At 47.2% G+C, this 21412-nt stretch overlaps 1 protein-coding gene across 1 annotated transcript in view; it reads left to right on the forward strand.

The window, feature by feature from the left end:
- CCDC180 (coiled-coil domain containing 180) overlaps positions 1-21412 on the forward strand; it is a 91780-nt gene that overhangs the window by 12440 nt on the left and 57928 nt on the right. Inside the window, exons 4-8 of the mRNA XM_069747651.1 lie at positions 5615-5703; positions 12789-12898; positions 12981-13109; positions 13857-13967; positions 14269-14364. Coding sequence (XP_069603752.1) covers positions 5615-5703; positions 12789-12898; positions 12981-13109; positions 13857-13967; positions 14269-14364 — 535 coding nt within the window. The remainder of the gene's footprint in view (positions 1-5614; positions 5704-12788; positions 12899-12980; positions 13110-13856; positions 13968-14268; positions 14365-21412) is intronic.

Genomic DNA, 21412 nt, shown 5'->3' on the forward strand with positions numbered 1-21412 from the left:
AGTTTTACCTATTTCTTCATCAACAAGTTCAACCCTCTCTTGGGTCTCAACAGTGTCAGCTTCAGCCCTCTCTTGGGTTTCAGTAGTGACAACCTTAGTCTCCTCCTGATTCTCGGGGAATTCAGAGTACTTCACACACTCCGCTATTTCACCCCTCACCGCAGACGTGGGTCTATAACAGGCCAGTTCCTCATGATCTCCGTGGAGTCTCACTACACCAGTCCTCTCCAGGTTCTCTTCTCCTACAGCGCCATCAACTGGCCGGTCATCCGACTCCACCCTAGCGTTTGCTAGGGGCAATGACACGTCACCTTGCTTCCCGATCTCTTCAGTGTCTGAAAGAGAACTCCTATTGGAGGTAGAAGTACACGACCTTCTCTTATCAGCAAGAGTCACTTGAACAACTTCTTTGTGGCCCTTTTTTCTCCGGTGACGGGAGGTCTTGCCCTTCCAGGGGCTCATCTCAGATGGGGCTCATCTTTACTGTACTCCCTTAATTTCTCAGAGTCACAATCACCCCCAGAGTCTGTGTCACACACCACAGTATGGTGAACCCCCAAGTCACTCTCTATCGGTGTCAGCTCCACTCTGTTCAACTACCACATCAGCATCTGAATGGGAGTCACCACCACCCACTCGGTCAACCTGGAACCAGCGGTCCCCATTTCTAACGGTGTCGGACACCATTCCTGGAGCTTCCCTGTCTACAACGGTCACACCTTTGGTCACCTCTGCCAAGTCCCAGAATTGGTCAGACCCACACTTCGTCCAGTCATACGTTTTGGTATGGTTACCACCGTCACCTTGTGGTACACGTCAGGTGACATCATGTCTGTAAGCTGGGCAGATGCACCCTTCCCACTGGTCAACCTGATGTCTGACCCATCAATTTTGGAAGGTATTAATGCTTTTAAGTACAAAACCCCACAAGCCGAGAGCCCTCCATTCTCCTGCTGTAGAGGAGCTTCCATACTACCATTCTGTCTCTCCTCTGAGCAACCCCACACTTCATCAACTTCCCGTAGATCTTCAAATAACACAAAGTCCTGGCCCCTCTGAAAAAGGGGTACAACTAGTTCAGTGTTATACCGCCATCTTGGCACACGACACTTTTGGACATATCAATCATCACTCTGTCCACAATATATTCCACAGTGACCCCATGCATGCAGCGAACCTTGACCTTTTTCTCAGACAGAGAACAATAGGAGTTCCCGTCAGTCACCTGACTTTTTGAGTCCAGCAGTCCAGAGACTCCTTCACGGTGTAACATCATGGTACAGACCTGCGGCCTGTCGTCAAACGGGAAGTCTATGCCGCACTTGAAATAAGTATAGCACAAACACTGCTGTTCGCCAGACATGTCTACTGAGGTAACCGGTGCCACCCCTTTTGAAAGCTCCGCCCCTATTTCGGCCACTATCCCCTTTTGGAACGCCACCCCTTTTTGGGTCACCGCCCCTTTAGGGACTCCACCCCCTTTTGGGCAACTACTCCCTTTTGGGACTCTGCCCCTTTTGAGCAACCATCCCTGTTTGGGTCACCGCCCCTTTTTTGGGACACCACCCCTTTTAGGGACACCACCCCTTCCCTGAGGTACACCCCGAGGACTCCCCACGGTACTCTCAGGCCCCAGTTCGCACAAAACACCAATACGTCTCTGGGCTTGCACTGGCCCTTTAAGAGTTTGCACGATTTAGACCACCAATGCCTTTATGACACCTCACCAGCTCCTGCTGGCACTGCCACAGCTCCTGCTGCAGTTACAAACCACCGTCACCTCCGGCTGCCGATCACAAGCTGCTGCTGCTGCCACTGCAGCTCCTCTCCACAAGGCTCTGCGCGGCTCCGGTCCGCAGACTTTGTGGACCCACCAATCCACAGCAACTATCTTGTGACATCACCCCAGGTCCTCAAACACACAACCACCTTAGGTGTTCAGACACATCCCTTTGGGTGGGTTTGTAGGTGACTGGACCCACCCATCTCTCCAATCACTTGGAAGCCTTCCCAATGTAAAAGAAATCCCTCAGCAGTAGAACTGCTGAGCAAAAACTCGCACAGGCTTCCATCAAAGGGCCACCCACCTATGTGATACATACCGCCCATCAATCACATGACCAGTCGTCATACCACACTAGTCATATAGTATACTGCATGAGTGGTCAGCGTAATCACATTTCAGCATGACTATTTGGCAGCTCAGTTGTGTGTTACTCAGTACAGACATATAGTATCTGATTTCTCGACCCCTGTGCAGCCCTATCACTTATTTTTCATTTACTATTTTTCACACATTTTTATGTCCCATGTGGCATAGTTAATAGGGGTCATATTGGTGCATTACTTTGAATTTATATATAATTTACGGTATATTTAATATATATATATATCTAATATATAATTGCCTAGAATACTACTTCCTGCAAATTGTGCCAACTTCCGTGGCTTTGTCCGGAGCTAATGTCCGGAGCTAATGTGCGGAGATAATGTCCGGAGCTAATGTCCGGAGCTAATGTCCGGAGCTAATGTCCGGAGATAAGTGACGTCAACAGTGTCCAGTGTCTGATTGGTTGCCGCCTGCTGCGAGCGACCAATCAGAAACGTGCCATACTGTGACACACTCCGCCCGCCATTTTGGTGTGATTTTTGAATTTTTACCTCACAGCAAGTTTCTACTGCGTGGAGGCGGGCCCAGTGACGTTGCTCTTCAAGCTCCTGACGAATTTCGTCAAAAAAATGATAATACCATTTACCAAAACTATATATATTTAGTTGTGAAGTGGTTCAGTGACATTTTCACACCAATTTTGAACTTTTGTTTGGTGTTTTCTCCATATACTGCCTATTATTTTTGTTCTTTCTTACTATTATTTATTAATTGTATTATTCTTACATTTGAATAAATAAAGTATATATGGATTCTAGACTCCCGATTCTTTAGAATCGGGCTGCCATCTAGTGTATATATATATATATATATATATATATATATATATATATATATATATATATATATATATATTAGCTATTGAACCCGTTCTACGCCCGGGTGGCGAGCATTTATATTGGTATATGGTCTCCATCCTTGTATGTGCTGCTCCATCCTGCGTCCCCATCCTTTCATGTGCTGCACCCATCCTCCGTCCCCATCCTGCGTCCCAATCCTGTCATGTGCTGCACCCATCTTGCGTCCCCATCCTGGTATGTGCTGCACCCATCCTGTCATGTGCTGCACCCATCCTGCGTCCCCATCCTGGTATGTGCTGCACCCATCCTGCGTCCCCATCCTGTCATGTGCTGCACCCATCCTGCGTCCCCATCCTGTCATGTGCTGCTCCCATCCTGCGCCCCCGTTCTGTCATGTGCTGCTCCATCCTGCGCCCCCATTCTGTCATGTGCTGCACCCATCCTGCGTCCCCATCCTGCGTCCCCATCCTGTCATGTGCTTCACCCATCCTGCGTCCCCATCCTGTCATGTGCTGCACCCATCCTGCGTCCCCATCCTGTCATGTGCTGCACCCGTCCTGCGTCCCCATCCTGCATCCCCATCCTGTCATGTGCTGCACCCATCCTGCGTCCCCATCCTGTCATGTGCTGCACCCGTCCTGCGTCCCCATCCTGCGTCCCCATCCTGTCATGTGCTGCACCCATCCTGCGTCCCCATCCTGTCATGTGCTGCACCCATCCTGCGTCCCCATCCTGGTATGAGCTGCACCCATCCTGCACCCCCATCCTGTCATGTGCTGCACCCATCCTGCGTCCCCATCCTGTCATGTGCTGCACCCATCCTGTGTCCCCATCCTGGTATGTGCTGCGTCCCCATCCTGCGTCCCCATCCTGCGTCCCCATCCTGCGTCCCCATCCTGTCATGTGCTGCACCCATCCTGCGTCCCCATCCTGTCATGTGCTGCACCCATCCTGTGTCCCCATCCTGGTATGTGCTGCGTCCCCATCCTGCGTCCCCATCCTGCGTCCCCATCCTGCGTCCCCATCCTGTCATGTGCTGCACCCATCCTGCGTCCCCATCCTGTCATGTGCTGCTCCCATCCTGCGCCCCCGTTCTGTCATGTGCTGCTCCATCCTGCGCCCCCATTCTGTCATGTGCTGCACCCATCCTGCGTCCCCATCCTGCGTCCCCATCCTGTCATGTGCTTCACCCATCCTGCGTCCCCATCCTGTCATGTGCTGCACCCATCCTGCGTCCCCATCCTGTCATGTGCTGCACCCGTCCTGCGTCCCCATCCTGCATCCCCATCCTGTCATGTGCTGCACCCATCCTGCGTCCCCATCCTGTCATGTGCTGCACCCGTCCTGCGTCCCCATCCTGCGTCCCCATCCTGTCATGTGCTGCACCCATCCTGCGTCCCCATCCTGTCATGTGCTGCACCCATCCTGCGTCCCCATCCTGGTATGAGCTGCACCCATCCTGCACCCCCATCCTGTCATGTGCTGCACCCATCCTGCGTCCCCATCCTGTCATGTGCTGCACCCATCCTGTGTCCCCATCCTGGTATGTGCTGCGTCCCCATCCTGCGTCCCCATCCTGCGTCCCCATCCTGCGTCCCCATCCTGTCATGTGCTGCACCCATCCTGCGTCCCCATCCTGTCATGTGCTGCACCCATCCTGTGTCCCCATCCTGGTATGTGCTGCGTCCCCATCCTGCGTCCCCATCCTGCGTCCCCATCCTGTCATGTGCTGCACCCATCCTGCGTCCCCATCCTGGTATGTCCTGCGTCCCCATCCTGCGTCCCCATCCTGCGTCCCCATCCTGGTATGTGCTGCGTCCCCATCCTGGTATGTGCTGCATCCATCCGGGGGCCTGAGCAGGCGGGGACACCGGCGCGCTGTGGGGGTCAGGTGCCGGTATCGCCGCCAGCTCAGGCCCCCCTGCACTTACTATATTCACCTGTCCTGCGTTCCATCGCTGAGCGCATTAAGCACGTCATCGCGCCCTCTGAACTGAAGGTTACAGGCCGAAGACCGGGAAGATGGCGGCGCTCAGCGATGGAACGCAGGACAGGTGAATATAGGCGATACTCACCCTCCTGGCGGTCCCTGCTTCTCTGTTGGAGATCGCGGTGTGCGTTCAGTGTGAACGCACACCGCGATCCCCCGGGAGCGTCACTCCGTGAGGCCCAGACTGCGCCGGCGCTTGCGCCTGCGCAGTCTATAAAGGCTTCGGACAGAGTGACGCTCCCAGCGTTATATTATAGATATATATATACCGTATATATATGTATATATACGCACAGTCTGTGATTCCTTGTCCCCTGCTACACATTTATTGTTATTTTTTTTATTATTTTGTTTTATGTTACTATTTTTAAATAATAAATTCTTCTTGTGCCATAAATTTTTTCCTGTATGTGTATATTATTTTATCATACATTTTTTTTGTTGTTTTGTGTAATCGTGTTTTTCTAATTATCAATAAAGCAATATATATATTTTTTTCTTAGTTTCTTTGAATACTTTTGGGTAATATATTGTGCTTGGTATTCTTAGCTTTGTAATTTATATATTTATGGTATTATGTGTATACTCATGGTTCCATGGTGCGGTATTATTACGTTTTCTGGACTCTTCTCCCATCTGTAATCTTCCTTCCAGGGACGGAGCAGCGGCCGCTCTTAGGACAATGCAGGAAAGCGAAGGTTTGATCGCAGCCAGAGAAGTGCGCGGCCTGTGTGACGTCATTGGTAATCTGTGCTGTTTTCTGGGCTTATAGACCAGTTAGTCAGGTTTATATAATGCTGGATATAAAGTTGGATACTTTCACATTTAGCGATTGTATTGATGCTGCAGAATGACGGTTCACCCCTGAGCCAAAAAAAAAAGGCACAGCTCTGGCAGCTGCAGCAGGAAAACACGGCGTAAGAGGAACATTTTTATTTTATTTATTTTTACATTTCTGAACATTTTTATTTAAAGGGGTTGTCTGGGGTTGGGATGTTGCTCAAATGTCCTAAGGATAGTCATCAGTATGAGGTTGGTAGGGTCCAGCAGCTCCGCCACTGAAGGGAGTAGGAGCTGAACGAACACTACCGGGTGCCCGGAGCTGTGCTCCTCCATGGCAGAGGAAAGCTGCTGACTGGTGGGGGTCTCGGGTGTTGAATCCCCACTATTGCACTTTTGTTTTCCAAAATAAAGAGAACGGTATTAAATGGCCACATCCCGTAGGTAATATACATATGTGTGCACAACTATGTGCTGGCCGGACTAAAAAAGTTCCTAGTCGTAACATAAACATGCGAGGGGGAGTTGTGGAAACCACAAGGAAAACGACAGCAAAAACGGAATGTAATAAATATCAAATAAACCTTTATTGATGTACATAACATACAAAAAAAGATAAAATACGGACCAATACACGGGACCAAGTGCAATATGGCGAAACACACGGGGAAACAGCTACCCGTGTAAAAAGACGTGCGGCTAAGGGGCTGGCTATAGAGGACAATGGTACATAAAGATAGTTCTACCTATCATGGATACTGCCCATGCATGTGACCTTACACCCTAATTACAAATGTGCACTACTGACATAGCTGAATATTACCAAGATATGTGGGTGCCACAGTGGGCCCACATGTAGGCTAATCAGAGAGGGGTAATATATATATATATACAATTGTCACATAACAGCATCAGGCATACCAAATGTCCAAGAGCTATCAACCCATCATCCCTACCCGCCAACTACACAGACTCCCCACATGTGAAAAGGCAGCGACGTTGCTCAGAAAGTATACCTGTGATAGACCAGAGAGGGAACCAGCGCAGGACCTCAGGCCGCACGTCCGCCCAACGCGCGTTTCGGAGAAGAACTCCTTCGTCAGGGGGCGTGTCAGGGCTGATCACATGCCGGGTTAAATACTACACTACAGGATCAATAGACGGCGCGCACCGGAAGTGACGCGGGCGTTGCCGAGGCAGCATAACACTCCCAGCGGTGGCGGCGTCAAGCGAGGGCGACGCCATAACCATGGCAACCTCCCAAGCGTGAAGCCGCCGCAAGCCGCCCGGAGTGAAAGTGCCCAGCACGCATGCGTGCAGGTGCCGCCGCAATGGATCGAGAATACAAATAAGTGGGTACCCAGAGTAATAGATAAAGAACAGAGGGCAAAACTGTGCCACATATGCCAATAATTACATCGCAATAAGGTACCACATAGATAACCAGATACATATACTGGGCAAGGCATGAGACCGAACTAACACAAAAAACTGCACATATATAAACAAACACTTAATGGTAGCAGCTAGGACAACTACAGAAGCACAAATAACAAAAATGATAAACAACGAGAAATACCAACCAAGACAATAAAACAAACATAAATATATACGTGCTAAAACATGACTCCGCCAGATGGATGCGGACCGAAATAACTGTAATATATTCTTGTCTTCCTGATAGAATCTTCAATGGGATACGATAGTTCTTGAAGAAGTAAACACAACGGTCCGACAATTCCTTATAATACCTAGCTGAAGAATGATTAAAAACAAAATTAAAATCACATACAGGCACAGTCCACCATATGCCTCACCATACATCGTGTCAAACCAGACCATTAGGGTGGACACTATTTAGTGTCCACATCCAGCGAGTTTCAAGCTGTGCCAACCTTTGGGATCTTACCACCTCTTATACCAACCTCAACCATATCGATACCCTTAACGCGTAGTAACCGACTATCGCAATTATGATGTTCCCTGAAATGCCTGGGTATCGTTTTCAATGTATCAAGCTCCACCACCTGTGTTGCCGCCTCAATCCCACGGACATGCTCCCTCACTCTAATTTTCAGCTGTCGCGTGGTCAAACCCACATAAATAAGTGGGCATGGACACGAAGCGTAGTAAATTACGTTTTTTGTCGTACACGTGATTGATTTAGATATTTTGAATCGCTTAAGACCAGACGAGTCCACAAAAGTGTCCTCACGTTCTATATTTTTACAGGCCACACATTGGCCACACGGACGACAGCCACCTCGTACTCGCATATCCGGGGCGTATGGAAGTGTCCGCTGGGGATCACCAGCGTAGTGGCTCCTTACAAGATGATCACGAATGTTTTTGGCCCTCCGATACGTGATCAAAGGATGATCCGGGAGTAGTTTAGCTAGAGTGGGGTCGGTCTTAAGGATGGGCCAAGCCCTTACAAGCGTATTGCGAATCGCCCCTGCCCGAGAGTTGAAATTAGTTATGAATCTAATATCCGATTTGTCATTTCTTTGATTATTCCTGTACAGAAGTGCATTCCTATCATTGTGTTTAGCCCTAAGGTATGCTCTTTTAATGGCGTGGTTACTGTAACCACGATCTCTAAACCGAGACCAAAGAACCTTGGCCTGCACTTCAAACTCCTCGGTAGTTGAGCAAATACGGCGAATACGCAAAAATTGCCCTATTGGGACTGAGTTAATCATGTGGGCTGGATGGGAGGAGGATGCATGCAGAAGCATATTAGCGGCAATCGGTTTCCTATACACCGTTGTTTGAACGGTATCCATCTTATCTCTAGAAATTCTAACGTCCAGGAACTCAATAGTGGAACTATCAGACATAGCTGACAGCTTAATATTTCTGTTGTTATCATTCAATCCCTTCACAAAACTGGAAAAAGACTCACTGTTGCCTTGCCAAATGATGAAAATGTCGTCTATGTAGCGCGTCCATAATAGGACGCGCTCCATAGACAGCAGACCATCAGACCGTAGGAGGTCCCTTTCCCACAGCCCCAGGAACAGATTAGCATAGGAGGGCGCAAAGGCCGCCCCCATGGCTGTTCCCTGGAGCTGCAGGAAAAAGGACCCCCTAAACGTGAAAAAATTATGAGTCAATGTGAAGTACAAAACTTCCAGGACAAAGCTGCGGAAAGCAGGGGAGCAATTGGACGTGGAAAGAAAAAATTCAGCAGCCGCTAGACCATCGCAATGGCGAATGCTAGTGTACAATGATTCCACATCCAATGCCCCCATAATAGTGTCATCACCCAACTTAAGGTCATCTACCCTTCTCAATAGCTGGTTAGTGTCCTTCAGGAAGGAGGGTAGTTCTTCAACTAGGGGTTGTAAGATGGAGTCTATCCATTTATTGATACAATCTAAATAGTTACCTCTCCCTGACACTATGGGGCGTCCAGGTGGAACCACAGCATTTTTATGTGTCTTAGGGAGGAGGTAGAAAGTCGGTACCGTGGGTTCCTCCACGGTTAGTGCCATACATAACTCCTTGCTGATGACACCCCTATCAGTAGCTGCACTGAGGATCACCCTGAGTTCGGAACAGAAGGCGGACAAGGGGTTATATGTCAATCTCTTATAACAGGTAGAATTAGATAGTTGGCGCATCCCCTCCTGTTCATACATCGCTTGCGGCCATAAAACAATGTTACCCCCCTTGTCCGCCGGCTTAATCTCGACCCCAGGGAGATCCCTCAGTTGTCTCAGCCGTATCCTTTCCGGTCTAGTCAAATTGTCCTTAACGATGAATTGCGGGATATGTGTTATCTCCTCGCTAACCACCTTAACAAAGGTGTCAATAGCCGCACAATTAGAAAGTGGTGGAAACCGTTTAGACCGCACCCGAATGGACTGTGGGATCATACCTCCTTCCTCTATGTGCTGTTCTCTGGATAATTCCTCCTAAATTCTTAGGGCCGACTGCTCACTTTCTGTGGGGAACAATTGGTGAAGGTTATCATCGTAGAAATACCTTTTAAATAATAAGGAACGTGCAAATAAATGTAAGTCCTTAATGACCGTAAAACGGTCAAGCCCAGCTGTGGGTGAAAAAGATAACCCCTTACACAGAAGTGAACAGTCGGCCTCAGACAAAGGGTACTCACTCAAATTGATTACCTTATTATCATCCCTCGAAGTCTCAAACTGTCGAGGTTTACTTCTCTTATAAGGATGATAGTTATAATTTCTTTTCTTGTTGTAACTGGCCCCAGACCTTGTGACTGCCGATGATGTAGAGCAATCAGATTGAGTACCATTGGAAGATATAGATGTAATAGACATGCTGCGCAGCGTATGGCGCTGCTGTGTAGATGGTTTCCTCCATTGGTAGACATTATGGGACTGATAGTCCCTCAAATCCCTATTTAGTTTAGAGGCTTGTGTTTCACTGATTTTGTTCACTAAAGATTCAAGAGATTTGTCCATCAGTGTCTCGTACTTTTTAAACTGCTCATCAGTGCATATACTTCGCAACTCAGAGAGTATAGTATCAATCTCTTTATCCAGGTTTTCGATAATCCCACTATTAGAACCAATTAATAATTTCATGAATGCCACTGAACATACTCCGCATGCCTCCTCCCATCCAGCTATGAACTCGGTATCATCAACAGGAAAGGTTGGCATAACTCTCACTCGAAGCCCCCTAGGAATCATATTTCTTGACAGGTATTGTTCAAGGAACATCCTGTTCCACCAAATCCTAGTTCGCTTCAGTAGCATCTTTTTCATAGATTCAAACATCGCTTCGCCACTGCGATCACTGGTCACCACGTCACCTGTCCCGTTATGTCCGAAGACCTGCTCCACTTGTCCTAGCCAGGACTTCTCCCTGGCTCTAAAGTCCATAATACCTAAGGACGTGCCTGTGCGAAACACAGAAAGATGATACAAAATAAAGAGAACGGTATTAAATGGCCACATCCCGTAGGTAATATACATATGTGTGCACAACTATGTGCTGGCCGGACTAAAAAAGTTCCTAGTCGTAACATAAACATGCGAGGGGGAGTTGTGGAAACCACAAAGAAAACGACAGCAAAAACGGAATGTAATAAATATCAAATAAACCTTTATTGATGTACATAACATACAAAAAAAGATAAAATACGGACCAATACATGGGACCAAGTGCAATATGGCGAAACACACGGGGAAACAGCTACCCGTGTAAAAAGACGTGCGGCTAAGGGGCTGGCTATAGAGGACAATGGTACATAAAGATAGTTCTACCTATCATGGATACTGCCCATGCATGTGACCTTACACCCTAATTACAAATGTGCACTACTGACATAGCTGAATATTACCAAGATATGTGGGTGCCACAGTGGGCCCACATGTAGGCTAATCAGAGAGGGGTAATATATATATATACAATTGTCACATAACAGGATCAGGCATACCAAATGTCCAAGAGCTATCAACCCATCATCCCTACCCGCCAACTACACAGACTCCCCACATGTGAAAAGGCAGCGACGCTGCTCAGAAAGTATACCTGTGATAGACCAGAGAGGGAACCAGCGCAGGACCTCAGGCCGCACGTCCGCCCGACGCGCGTTTCGGAGAAGAACTCCTTCGTCAGGGGGCGTGTCAGGACCGATCACATGCCGGGTTAAATACTACACTACAGGATCAATAGACGGCGCGCACCGGAAGTGACGCAGGCGTTGCCGAGGCAGCATAACACTCCCAGCGGTGGCGGCGTCAAGCGAGGGCGACGCCATAACCATGGCAACCTCCCAAGCGTGAAGACGCCGCAAGCCGCCCGGAGTGAAAGTGCCCAGCACGCATGCGTGCAGGTGCCGCCGCAATGGATCGAGAATACAAATAAGTGGGTACCCAGAGTAATAGATAAAGAACAGAGGGCAAAACTGTGCCACATATGCCAATAATTACATCGCAATAAGGTACCACATAGATAACCAGATACATATACTGGGCAAGGCATGAGACCGGACTAACACAAAAAACTGCACATATATAAACAAACACTTAATGGTAGCAGCTAGGACAACTACAGAAGCACAAATAACAAAAATGATAAACAACGAGAAATACCAACCAAGACAATAAAACATACGTGCTAAAACATGACTCCGCCAGATGATCCTGTAGTGTAGTATTTAACCCGGCATGTGATCGGTCCTGACACGACCCCTGACGAAGGAGTTCTTCTCCGAAACGCGCGTCGGGCGGACGTGCGGCCTGAGGTCCTGCGCTGGTTCCCTCTCTGGTCTATCACAGGTATACTTTCTGAGCAGCGTCGCTGCCTTTTCACATGTGGGGAGTCTGTGTAGTTGGCGGGTAGGGATGATGGGTTGATAGCTCTTGGACATTTGGTATGCCTGATCCTGTTATGTGACAATTGTGTATATATATATATATTACCCCTCTCTGATTAGCCTACATGTGGGCCCACTGTGGCACCCACATATCTTGGTAATATTCAGCTATGTCAGTAGTGCACATTTGTAATTAGGGTGTAAGGTCACATGCATGGGCAGTATCCATGATAGGTAGAACTATCTTTATGTACCATTGTCCTCTATAGCCAGCCCCTTAGCCGCACGTCTTTTTACACGGGTAGCTGTTTCCCCGTGTGTTTCGCCATATTGCACTTGGTCCCGTGTATTGGTCCGTATTTTATCTTTTTTTGTATGTTATGTACATCAATAAAGGTTTATTTGATATTTATTACATTCCGTTTTTGCTGTCGTTTACTTTTGTTTTCCGCATCTTTCTTGTATTGGCCAGATGACGATGATTTGGTGACAAAACAATCCCTTTCCTCTAATTATACAGCCGGGATAGGAGATATATCTGATCCTGGACATTGCAGCAAAGTGAGCCCCGTCTCCGTCCTGCCCATCTATGACTCTAGCTCCCAGCTAGAAGGCGCTGTAATGTGCTGCACGTATCGCAAGGGGTTAAACTAACTGTTATAGCAGCATTTTCTTCAACTCTTCTGCTGCTGCTCTGCTTGCTTAAGTGTCAGACATCTGATACATTATCGTGTACTTCAGTTCCTGAGAAGACGGACAGTGGACTCCTGAAGCGCATCACCGCCGCCAGACAAGAGCGGCACGCCGCCGCCGTGTCCTCCCTGCAGAAGGAGTTGGCGGATGTCAGCAAGGTGCGGAGGAGGCTCACGCCTGTGCTCCTTACACCAGAGACACTATCGTGTTTCCATCATTTTACATTTTTTTTGTTATCAGGAAATGGAGATCTTAGTTATGGAAGCTGGAAAGAGTCTCCAGGGAAAAATCAGCGAGTCCCATGTAAAGACCGACCTGTTGTTCCAGAAGTCTGAGAACAGGATGGACAACGCCAGCGTCACCATGAGCGTAAGTGTCTGCACGAAGGTATATGAAACGACTTCAGGCTACCATATAATGACAGGGATAACCCGGACTTCTAGTCTTCAGCACCTTGGCTTGCTGTCAGTGAATAGGAACATCCTTTCTTCCATCCAGAGACTGAAACCCCATTCCGATCTTTCCCACCAGATGTAAGTGCAAAATGTGTCACAGTGGATCCGGCTGAAACCCCCGTCAATAATATAAATATATAACTTGCCACTCACCTTGAATGTGAAGATTTTTAATACAGTCCAGAAAAGTAAATATACAACGTTTCGGTCCTCAAATGGACCTTCATCAGGTACTGTGATACATAGTGAAACAAAATTATATAATAACATAACAATGTCAAATCAGACACATGTGATATTGATGATATGAACAAAATATATACAAATCTTTCAAGTAAACCAAGGTAATGGCCATATCGGCCTAATCTCCATACTTAGAAGCAGAAAAAGATTGGATGAAAAAGAAATCAAAAGGAAATCAAAAAGAGGGAGTAGCCTACCCGACTGCTAGGTGTTGTGAGCTTACCAATACTTGGGAAATACAAGTAATCTATAAATAAAAGTGGTTGTGTTCAAATACTGTCAGACATGATCAGGTTGGGATTTTCAGCCTCCGGATATTGACATCTGCTGTTCCATTCACTGACCGCAGGGGTATTGAAGTGAAAAAAAATTGGAAGTGTTTGGAATTTTCATCGATTTTTTTTCTTTCTCCATATAGACTCTGAATGATCTCTGGGGTCGGGTTATTGAGGAATCCAAGCACCGGAGGGAGAACATAAGGGCTACAGAGAAGACAATGTTTGAAGTGGAGCAAAAACGAGCCAAACGGGTAGGTTTGGATAATCCTGGGAAAATACATGGAAGCGTCTGTCGCCATGAGCTCCTGGATGCCCACCGGAGTCCTGAAGAGTTCCCCTTTATGGCCCAACGGCACAGCAGAGGCTATAGTAGTGTAGATGAGAGGCGTGGACATCGGGAGAGGAGGTCCGGCACTTGCTGCGCGTACCCGCTAGGCAGGAATGCGCCCAGTGCAGCAGGTCACATGCACAGTGTTGGATGTACATTGCTGCCTTCTTTCTGAGCGGTTTGTGCCCCCGCTAATGATAATGTGCCCCCTTTCTTCACTGCAGATTACAGACGTTTTGCGGAAGTTCACAACCCTGCTGACAGAGATTTGCTTTCTCATGCCACCTGATGTGCACAGATTTATCCATAAAGAAGCCATGGTGAGCCATACTTAGACTTTTTTAGTTTCTCATTATTTATATATTTTTTTCTCACTCTTTCAAAATTCTCAACTTTTTTTTCCCGTAAATAGAGGGTGAGCACCATAGTTTTTATTGGTACCATTTTGGGGTCTGTACAACTTTCTGATCTTTATTTTTATTATTCCATTTTGTTGGTTGAGGACAGGTGAAGTGGCCATTTAAACTTTTTATATATTTTATGTTACTCTTTCACTGTTTTGGATGTGCTTGCCCCCTTCCTAATTTCCTATTATTTTGCATGTTTGTCACACTTAAATGTTTCAGATCACCAAACAAATTTAGATATTAGACAAAGGTAACACAAGTAAACACAAAGTGCAGTTTTTAAATGAAGGTCTTAATTGTTAAGGGAAAAAGAAATCCAAACCTACAGGGCCCTGTGTGAGAAAGTGATCTCTCTATTAAAATATAATATATATAAATTAACTGTGGTTTAGGATCTGCCTGACAAAGTGAATTAGACCTTAAAGGGAACCTGTCACCCCCAAAATCGAGGGTGAGATAAGCCCACCGGCATCAGGGGCTTATCTACAGCATTCTGTAATGCTGTAGATAAGCCCCCCGATGTATCCTAAAAGATGAGAAAAAGAGGTTAGATTATACTCACCTGGGCGGGCGGGCCGATCCGGTGGGCGTTGCGGTCCGGTCCGGGGCCTCCTGTTGTGAATTCTGTGATCAAGCTCCCTCCTGTGGTCACGAGTGGTACTGCGGCTTCTGAGTTTCCTTCCTCAGGTGATGAGGTTAAGTCGTTAGGTGCTGCTCTATTTAACTCCACCTAGTGCTTTGATCCTGGCCTCCAGTCAATGTTCTAGTATTGGTCTTGCTTCCTCCTGGATCGTTCCTGTGGCCTGTCTTCTCAGCATAAGCTAAGTTCTGCTTGTGTTACTTTTGTTGCTATATTTTCTGTCCAGCTTGCTTTTTTGGTTTGCTTGCTTGCTGGAAGCTCTGAGACGCAGAGGGAGCACCTCCGTACCGTTAGTCGGTGCGGAGGGTCTTTTTGCCCCTCTGCGTGGTTGTTTGTAGGTTTTTGTGTTGACCGCAAAGCTATCTTTCCTATCCTCGGTCTATTCAGTAAGTCGGGCCTCACTTTGCTAAATCTATTTCATCTCTGTGTTTGTATTTTCATCTTAACTCACAGTCATTATATGTGGGGGGCTGCCTTTTCCTTTGGGGAATTTCTCTGAGGCAAGGTAGGCTTATTTTTCTATCTTCAGGACTAGCTAGTTTCTCAGGCTGTGCCGAGTTGCATAGGGAGCGTTAGGCGCAATCCACGGCTACCTCTAGTGTGGTTTGATAGGTTTAGGGATTGCGGTCAGCAGAGTTTCCACGTCTCAGAGCTCGTCCTATGTTTTGTGGTTTTTGTCAGGTCACTTGTGTGCTCTGAACTTCAAGGTCCATTGTGGTTCTGAATTACCTATTCATAACAGTACTGGAGGCCCAAAGTACTATGCTTCTCAATAGAGGGAAAAAAGAAGTTCTGAGACCATTTTTTTTTCTTTGCACTGTGTTTTGTCTTTCTTTTCCCCTTTACATCAGGGTGGTTCAGAACACAGGTGTGGACATGGACATTCAAGGTCTGTTCTCTTTGATGGATAATCTCGCTATAAATGTACAGAATATTCAAGATTTAGTGGATCTTCTCACTGCAAGAGTACAAAATATTCAAGACTTTGTTGCTCAGAATTCTATGTTAGAACCAAGAATTCCTATTCCTGATTTGTTTTCTGGAGATAGAGCTAAATTTCTGAGTTTCAAAAATAATTGCAAACTGTTTCTGGCGTTGAAACCTCGCTCCTCTGGTGACCCAGTTCAACAAGTTAAGATTATTATTTCTTTATTACGTGGCGACCCTCAAGACTGGGCATTTTCCCTTGCGCCAGGAGATCCTGCATTATGTAATATTGATGCGGTTTTTTTGGCGCTCGGATTACTGTACGATGAACCTAATTCAGTGGATCAGGCAGAGAAAAATTTGCTGGCTCTGTGTCAGGGTCAGGATGAGATAGAGATTTATTGTCAGAAGTTTAGAAAGTGGTCTGTGCTCACTCAATGGAATGAATGTGCTTTGGCAGCAATCTTCAGTAAGGGTCTCTCTGAAGCCCTTAAGGATGTCATGGTGGGATTTCCTATGCCTGCTGGTCTGAATGAGTTTATGTCTTTGGCCATTCAGATCGGTCGACGCTTGCGTGAGCGTAAATCTGTGCACCATTTGGCGGTATTATCTGAGCATAAACCTGAGCCTATGCAGTGCGATAGGACTTTGACCAGAGCTGAAAGGCAGGAACACAGACGTCAGAATGGGCTGTGTTTCTACTGTGGTGATTCCACTCATGCTATCTCCGATTGTCCTAAGCGCACTAAGCGGTTCGCTAAGTCTGCCACCATTGGTACGGTACAGTCGAAATTTCTTTTGTCCGTTACTTTGATCTGCTCTTTGTCTTCCTATTCTGTCATGGCATTTGTGGATTCAGGCGCTGCCCTGAATTTGATGGACTTGGAGTTTGCTAGGCGCTGTGGGTTTGTCTTGGAGCCCTTGCAGTGTCTTATTCCATTGAGAGGAATTGATGCTACGCCTTTGGCCAAGAATAAGCCTCAGTATTGGACCCAGCTGACCATGTGCATGGCTCCTGCGCACCAGGAGGATATTCGCTTTCTGGTGTTGCAAAATCTGCATGATGTGGTCGTGTTGGGGTTGCCATGGCTACAAGTCCATAACCCAGTATTAGATTGGAAATCAATGTCTGTGTCCAGCTGGGGTTGTCAGGGGGTACATGGTGATGTTCCATTTCTGTCTATCTCATCATCCACCCCTTCTAAGGTCCCAGTGTTCTTGTCTGATTACCGGGATGTATTCGATGAGCCCAAGTCCAATGCCCTACCTCCGCATAGGGATTGTGATTGTGCTATCGAGTTGATTCCTGGTAGTAAGTTTCCTAAGGGTCGACTGTTTAATTTATCTGTACCTGAGCACTCCGCTATGCGGAGTTACGTAAAAGAATCCTTGGAGAAGGGTCATATTCGGCTGTCGTCATCGCCATTGGGAGCAGGATTCTTTTTTGTGGCCAAGAAGGATGGTTCGCTGAGACCTTGTATTGATTACCGCCTTCTAAATAAAATCACGGTCAAATTTCAGTACCCCTTGCCGCTGCTATCTGATTTGTTCGCTCGGATTAAGGGGGCTAGTTGGTTCACCAAGATAGATCTTCGTGGTGCATATAATCTTGTGCGTATTAAACGGGGCGATGAATGGAAAACTGCATTTAATACGCCCGAGGGCCATTTTGAGTACCTAGTTATGCCATTCGGTCTTGCCAATGCTCCATCAGTATTTCAGTCCTTTATGCATGACATCTTCCGAGAGTACCTGGATAAATTCCTGATTGTATACTTGGATGATATTTTGGTCTTCTCGGATGATTGGGAGTCTCATGTGAAGCAGGTCAGAATGGTGTTCCAGGTCCTGCGTGCTAATTCTTTGTTTGTGAAGGGATCAAAGTGTGTCTTTGGTGTTCAGAAGGTTTCATTTTTGGGGTTCATTTTTTCCCCTTCTACCATCGAGATGGACCCTGTTAAGGTCCAGGCCATTTATGATTGGACTCAGCCGACATCTCTGAAGAGTCTGCAAAAGTTACTTGGCTTTGCTAATTTTTATCGTCGCTTCATCTGTAATTTTTCTAGTATTGCTAAACCATTGACCGATTTGACCAAGAAGGGTGCTGATGTGGTCAATTGGTCTTCTGCTGCTGTGGAAGCTTTTCAAGAGTTAAAGCGTCGTTTTTCTTCTGCCCCTGTGTTGTCAACCAGATGTTTCGCTTCCGTTCCAGGTTGAGGTTGATGCTTCTGAAATTGGAGCGGGGGCTGTTTTGTCGCAAAGAGGTGCTGATTGCTCGGTGATGAAGCCATGCGCCTTCTTTTCCAGGAAGTTTTCGCCTGCTGAGCGAAATTATGATGTTGGCAATCGAGAGTTGCTGGCCATGAAGTGGGCATTCGAGGAGTGGCGTCATTGGCTTGAAGGAGCTAAGCATCGCGTGGTGGTCTTGACTGATCACAAGAACTTGACTTATTTCGAGTCTGCCAAACGGTTGAATCCTAGACAGGCTCATTGGTCGCTGTTTTTCTCCCGTTTTGACTTTGTGGTTTCGTACCTTCCGGGCTCTAAAAATGTGAAGGCGGATGCCCTGTCTAGGAGTTTTGTGCCCGACTCTCCGGGTTTGCTTGAGCCGGCGGGTATTCTCAAAGAGGGAGTAATTGTGTCTGCCATCTCCCCTGATTTGCGGCGGGTGCTGCAAAAATTTCAGGCTAATAAACCTGATCGTTGCCCAGCAGAGAAACTGTTTGTCCCTGATAGGTGGACGAATAAAGTTATCTCTGAGGTTCATTGTTCGGTGTTGGCTGGTCATCCTGGAATCTTTGGTACCAGAGATTTGGTGGCTAGATCCTTTTGGTGGCCGTCTCTGTCGCGGGATGTGCGTTCTTTTGTGCAGTCCTGTGGGATTTGTGCTCGGGCTAAGCCCTGCTGTTCTCGTGCCAGTGGGTTGCTTTTGCCCTTGCCGATCCCGAAGAGGCCTTGGACACATATCTCTATGGATTTTATTTCGGATCTCCCCGTCTCTCAAAAAATGTCGGTCATTTGGGTAGTTTGTGATCGCTTCTCTAAGATGATCCATTTGGTACCCTTGTCTAAATTACCTTCCTCCTCTGATTTGGTGCCATTGTTCTTCCAGCATGTGGTTCGTTTACATGGCATTCCAGAGAACATCGTTTCTGACAGAGGTTCCCAGTTTGTTTCGAGGTTTTGACGAGCCTTTTGTGCTAGGATGGGCATTGATTTGTCTTTTTCCTCGGCTTTCCATCCTCAGACAAATGGCCAGACTGAACGAACCAATCAGACCTTGGAAACATATCTGAGATGTTTTGTTTCTGCTGATCAGGATGATTGGGTGTCCTTTTTGCCGTTGGCTGAGTTCGCTCTTAATAATCGGGCCAGCTCGGCTACCTTGGTTTCACCGTTTTTTTGCAATTTTGGGTTCCATCCTCGTTTCTCTTCAGGGCAGGTTGAGTCTTCGGACTGTCCTGGTGTGGATACTGTGGTGGACAGGTTGCAGCGGATTTGGACTCATGTAGTGGACAATTTGACCTTGTCCCAGGAGAAGGCTCAACGTTTCGCTAATCGCAGACGCTGTGTGGGTCCCCGACTTCGTGTTGGGGATTTGGTTTGGTTGTCATCTCGTTATATTCCTATGAAGGTTTCCTCTCCTAAGTTTAAGCCTCGTTTCATTGGCCCGTATAGGATTTCTGAGGTTCTTAATCCTGTGTCTTTTCGTTTGACCCTTCCAGATTCTTTTTCCATCCATAACGTATTCCATAGGTCATTGTTGCGGAGATACGTGGCGCCTGTGGTTCCATCTGTTGATCCTCCTGCCCCGGTTTTGGTGGAGGGGGAGTTGGAGTATATAGTGGAGAAGATTTTGGATTCTCGTCTTTCGAGACGGAAACTCCAGTATCTGGTTAAGTGGAAGGGTTATGGTCAGGAAGATAATTCCTGGGTCTTTGCCTCTGATGTCCATGCTGCCGATCTTGTTCGTGCCTTTCATATGGCTCATCCTGGTCGGCCTGGGGGCTCTGGTGAGGGTTCGGTGACCCCCCTCAAGGGGGGGGTACTGTTGTGAATTCTGTGATCAAGCTCCCTCCTGTGGTCACGAGTGGTACTGCGGCTTCTGAGTTTCCTTCCTCAGGTGATGAGGTTAAGTCGTTAGGTGCTGCTCTATTTAACTCCACCTAGTGCTTTGATCCTGGCCTCCAGTCAATGTTCTAGTATTGGTCTTGCTTCCTCCTGGATCGTTCCTGTGGCCTGTCTTCTCAGCATAAGCTAAGTTCTGCTTGTGTTACTTTTGTTGCTATATTTTCTGTCCAGCTTGCTTTTTTGGTTTTGCTTGCTTGCTGGAAGCTCTGAGACGCAGAGGGAGCACCTCCGTACCGTTAGTCGGTGCGGAGGGTCTTTTTGCCCCTCTGCGTGGTTGTTTGTAGGTTTTTGAGTTGACCGCAAAGCTATCTTTCCTATCCTCGGTCTATTCAGTAAGTCGGGCCTCACTTTGCTAAATCTATTTCATCTCTGTGTTTGTATTTTCATCTTAACTCACAGTCATTATATGTGGGGGGCTGCCTTTTCCTTTGGGGAATTTCTCTGAGGCAAGGTAGGCTTATTTTTCTATCTTCAGGACTAGCTAGTTTCTCAGGCTGTGCCGAGTTGCATAGGGAGCGTTAGGCGCAATCCACGGCTACCTCTAGTGTGGTTTGATAGGTTTAGGGATTGCTGTCAGCAGAGTTTCCACGTCTCAGAGCTCGTCCTATGTTTTGTGGTTTTTGTCAGGTCACTTGTGTGCTCTGAACTTCAAGGTCCATTGTGGTTCTGAATTACCTATTCATAACAGCCTCCCATCTTCATAGGATGATGTCCTCTTCTGGTCTTCACGCTGCGGCTCCGGCGTACTTTGTCTGCCATGTTGAGGGCAGAGCAAAGTACTGCAGTGCACAGGAGAAGGGAAAGGTCAGAGAGGCCCGGCGCCTGCGCACTACAGTACTTTGCTCTGCCCTCAACAGGGCAGACAAAGTACGCCTACGTCGGAGCCGCAGCGTGAAGACCAGAAGAGGACATCATCTTTTTCTTATCTTTTAGGATACAACGGGGGCTTATCTACAGCATTACAGAATGCTGTAGATAAGCCCCTGATGCTGATGGGCTTAGCTCACCCTCGATTTTGAGGGTGACAGGTTCCCTTTAACTTCCTTTAAAAGCTGAATATTCCGCGATCCAAAGAAATTCTGGAACAAATGACAAACAAAATAATTGAGATCTATCAGTCTAGAAAAGGTTATAAAGCCATTTCTACATTTCTAAAGCTTTGGGACTCCAGCGAACCACAGTGAGAGCCATTATCCACAAATAGGGAAAACTTGGAACAGTGATAAACCTTCTCAGCAGACGCCGGCAGACCAAAATTCCCCC

This window comes from Ranitomeya imitator, chromosome 2 (genome assembly GCF_032444005.1).
Source record: "Ranitomeya imitator isolate aRanImi1 chromosome 2, aRanImi1.pri, whole genome shotgun sequence".
Taxonomy (NCBI): domain Eukaryota; kingdom Metazoa; phylum Chordata; class Amphibia; order Anura; family Dendrobatidae; genus Ranitomeya; species Ranitomeya imitator.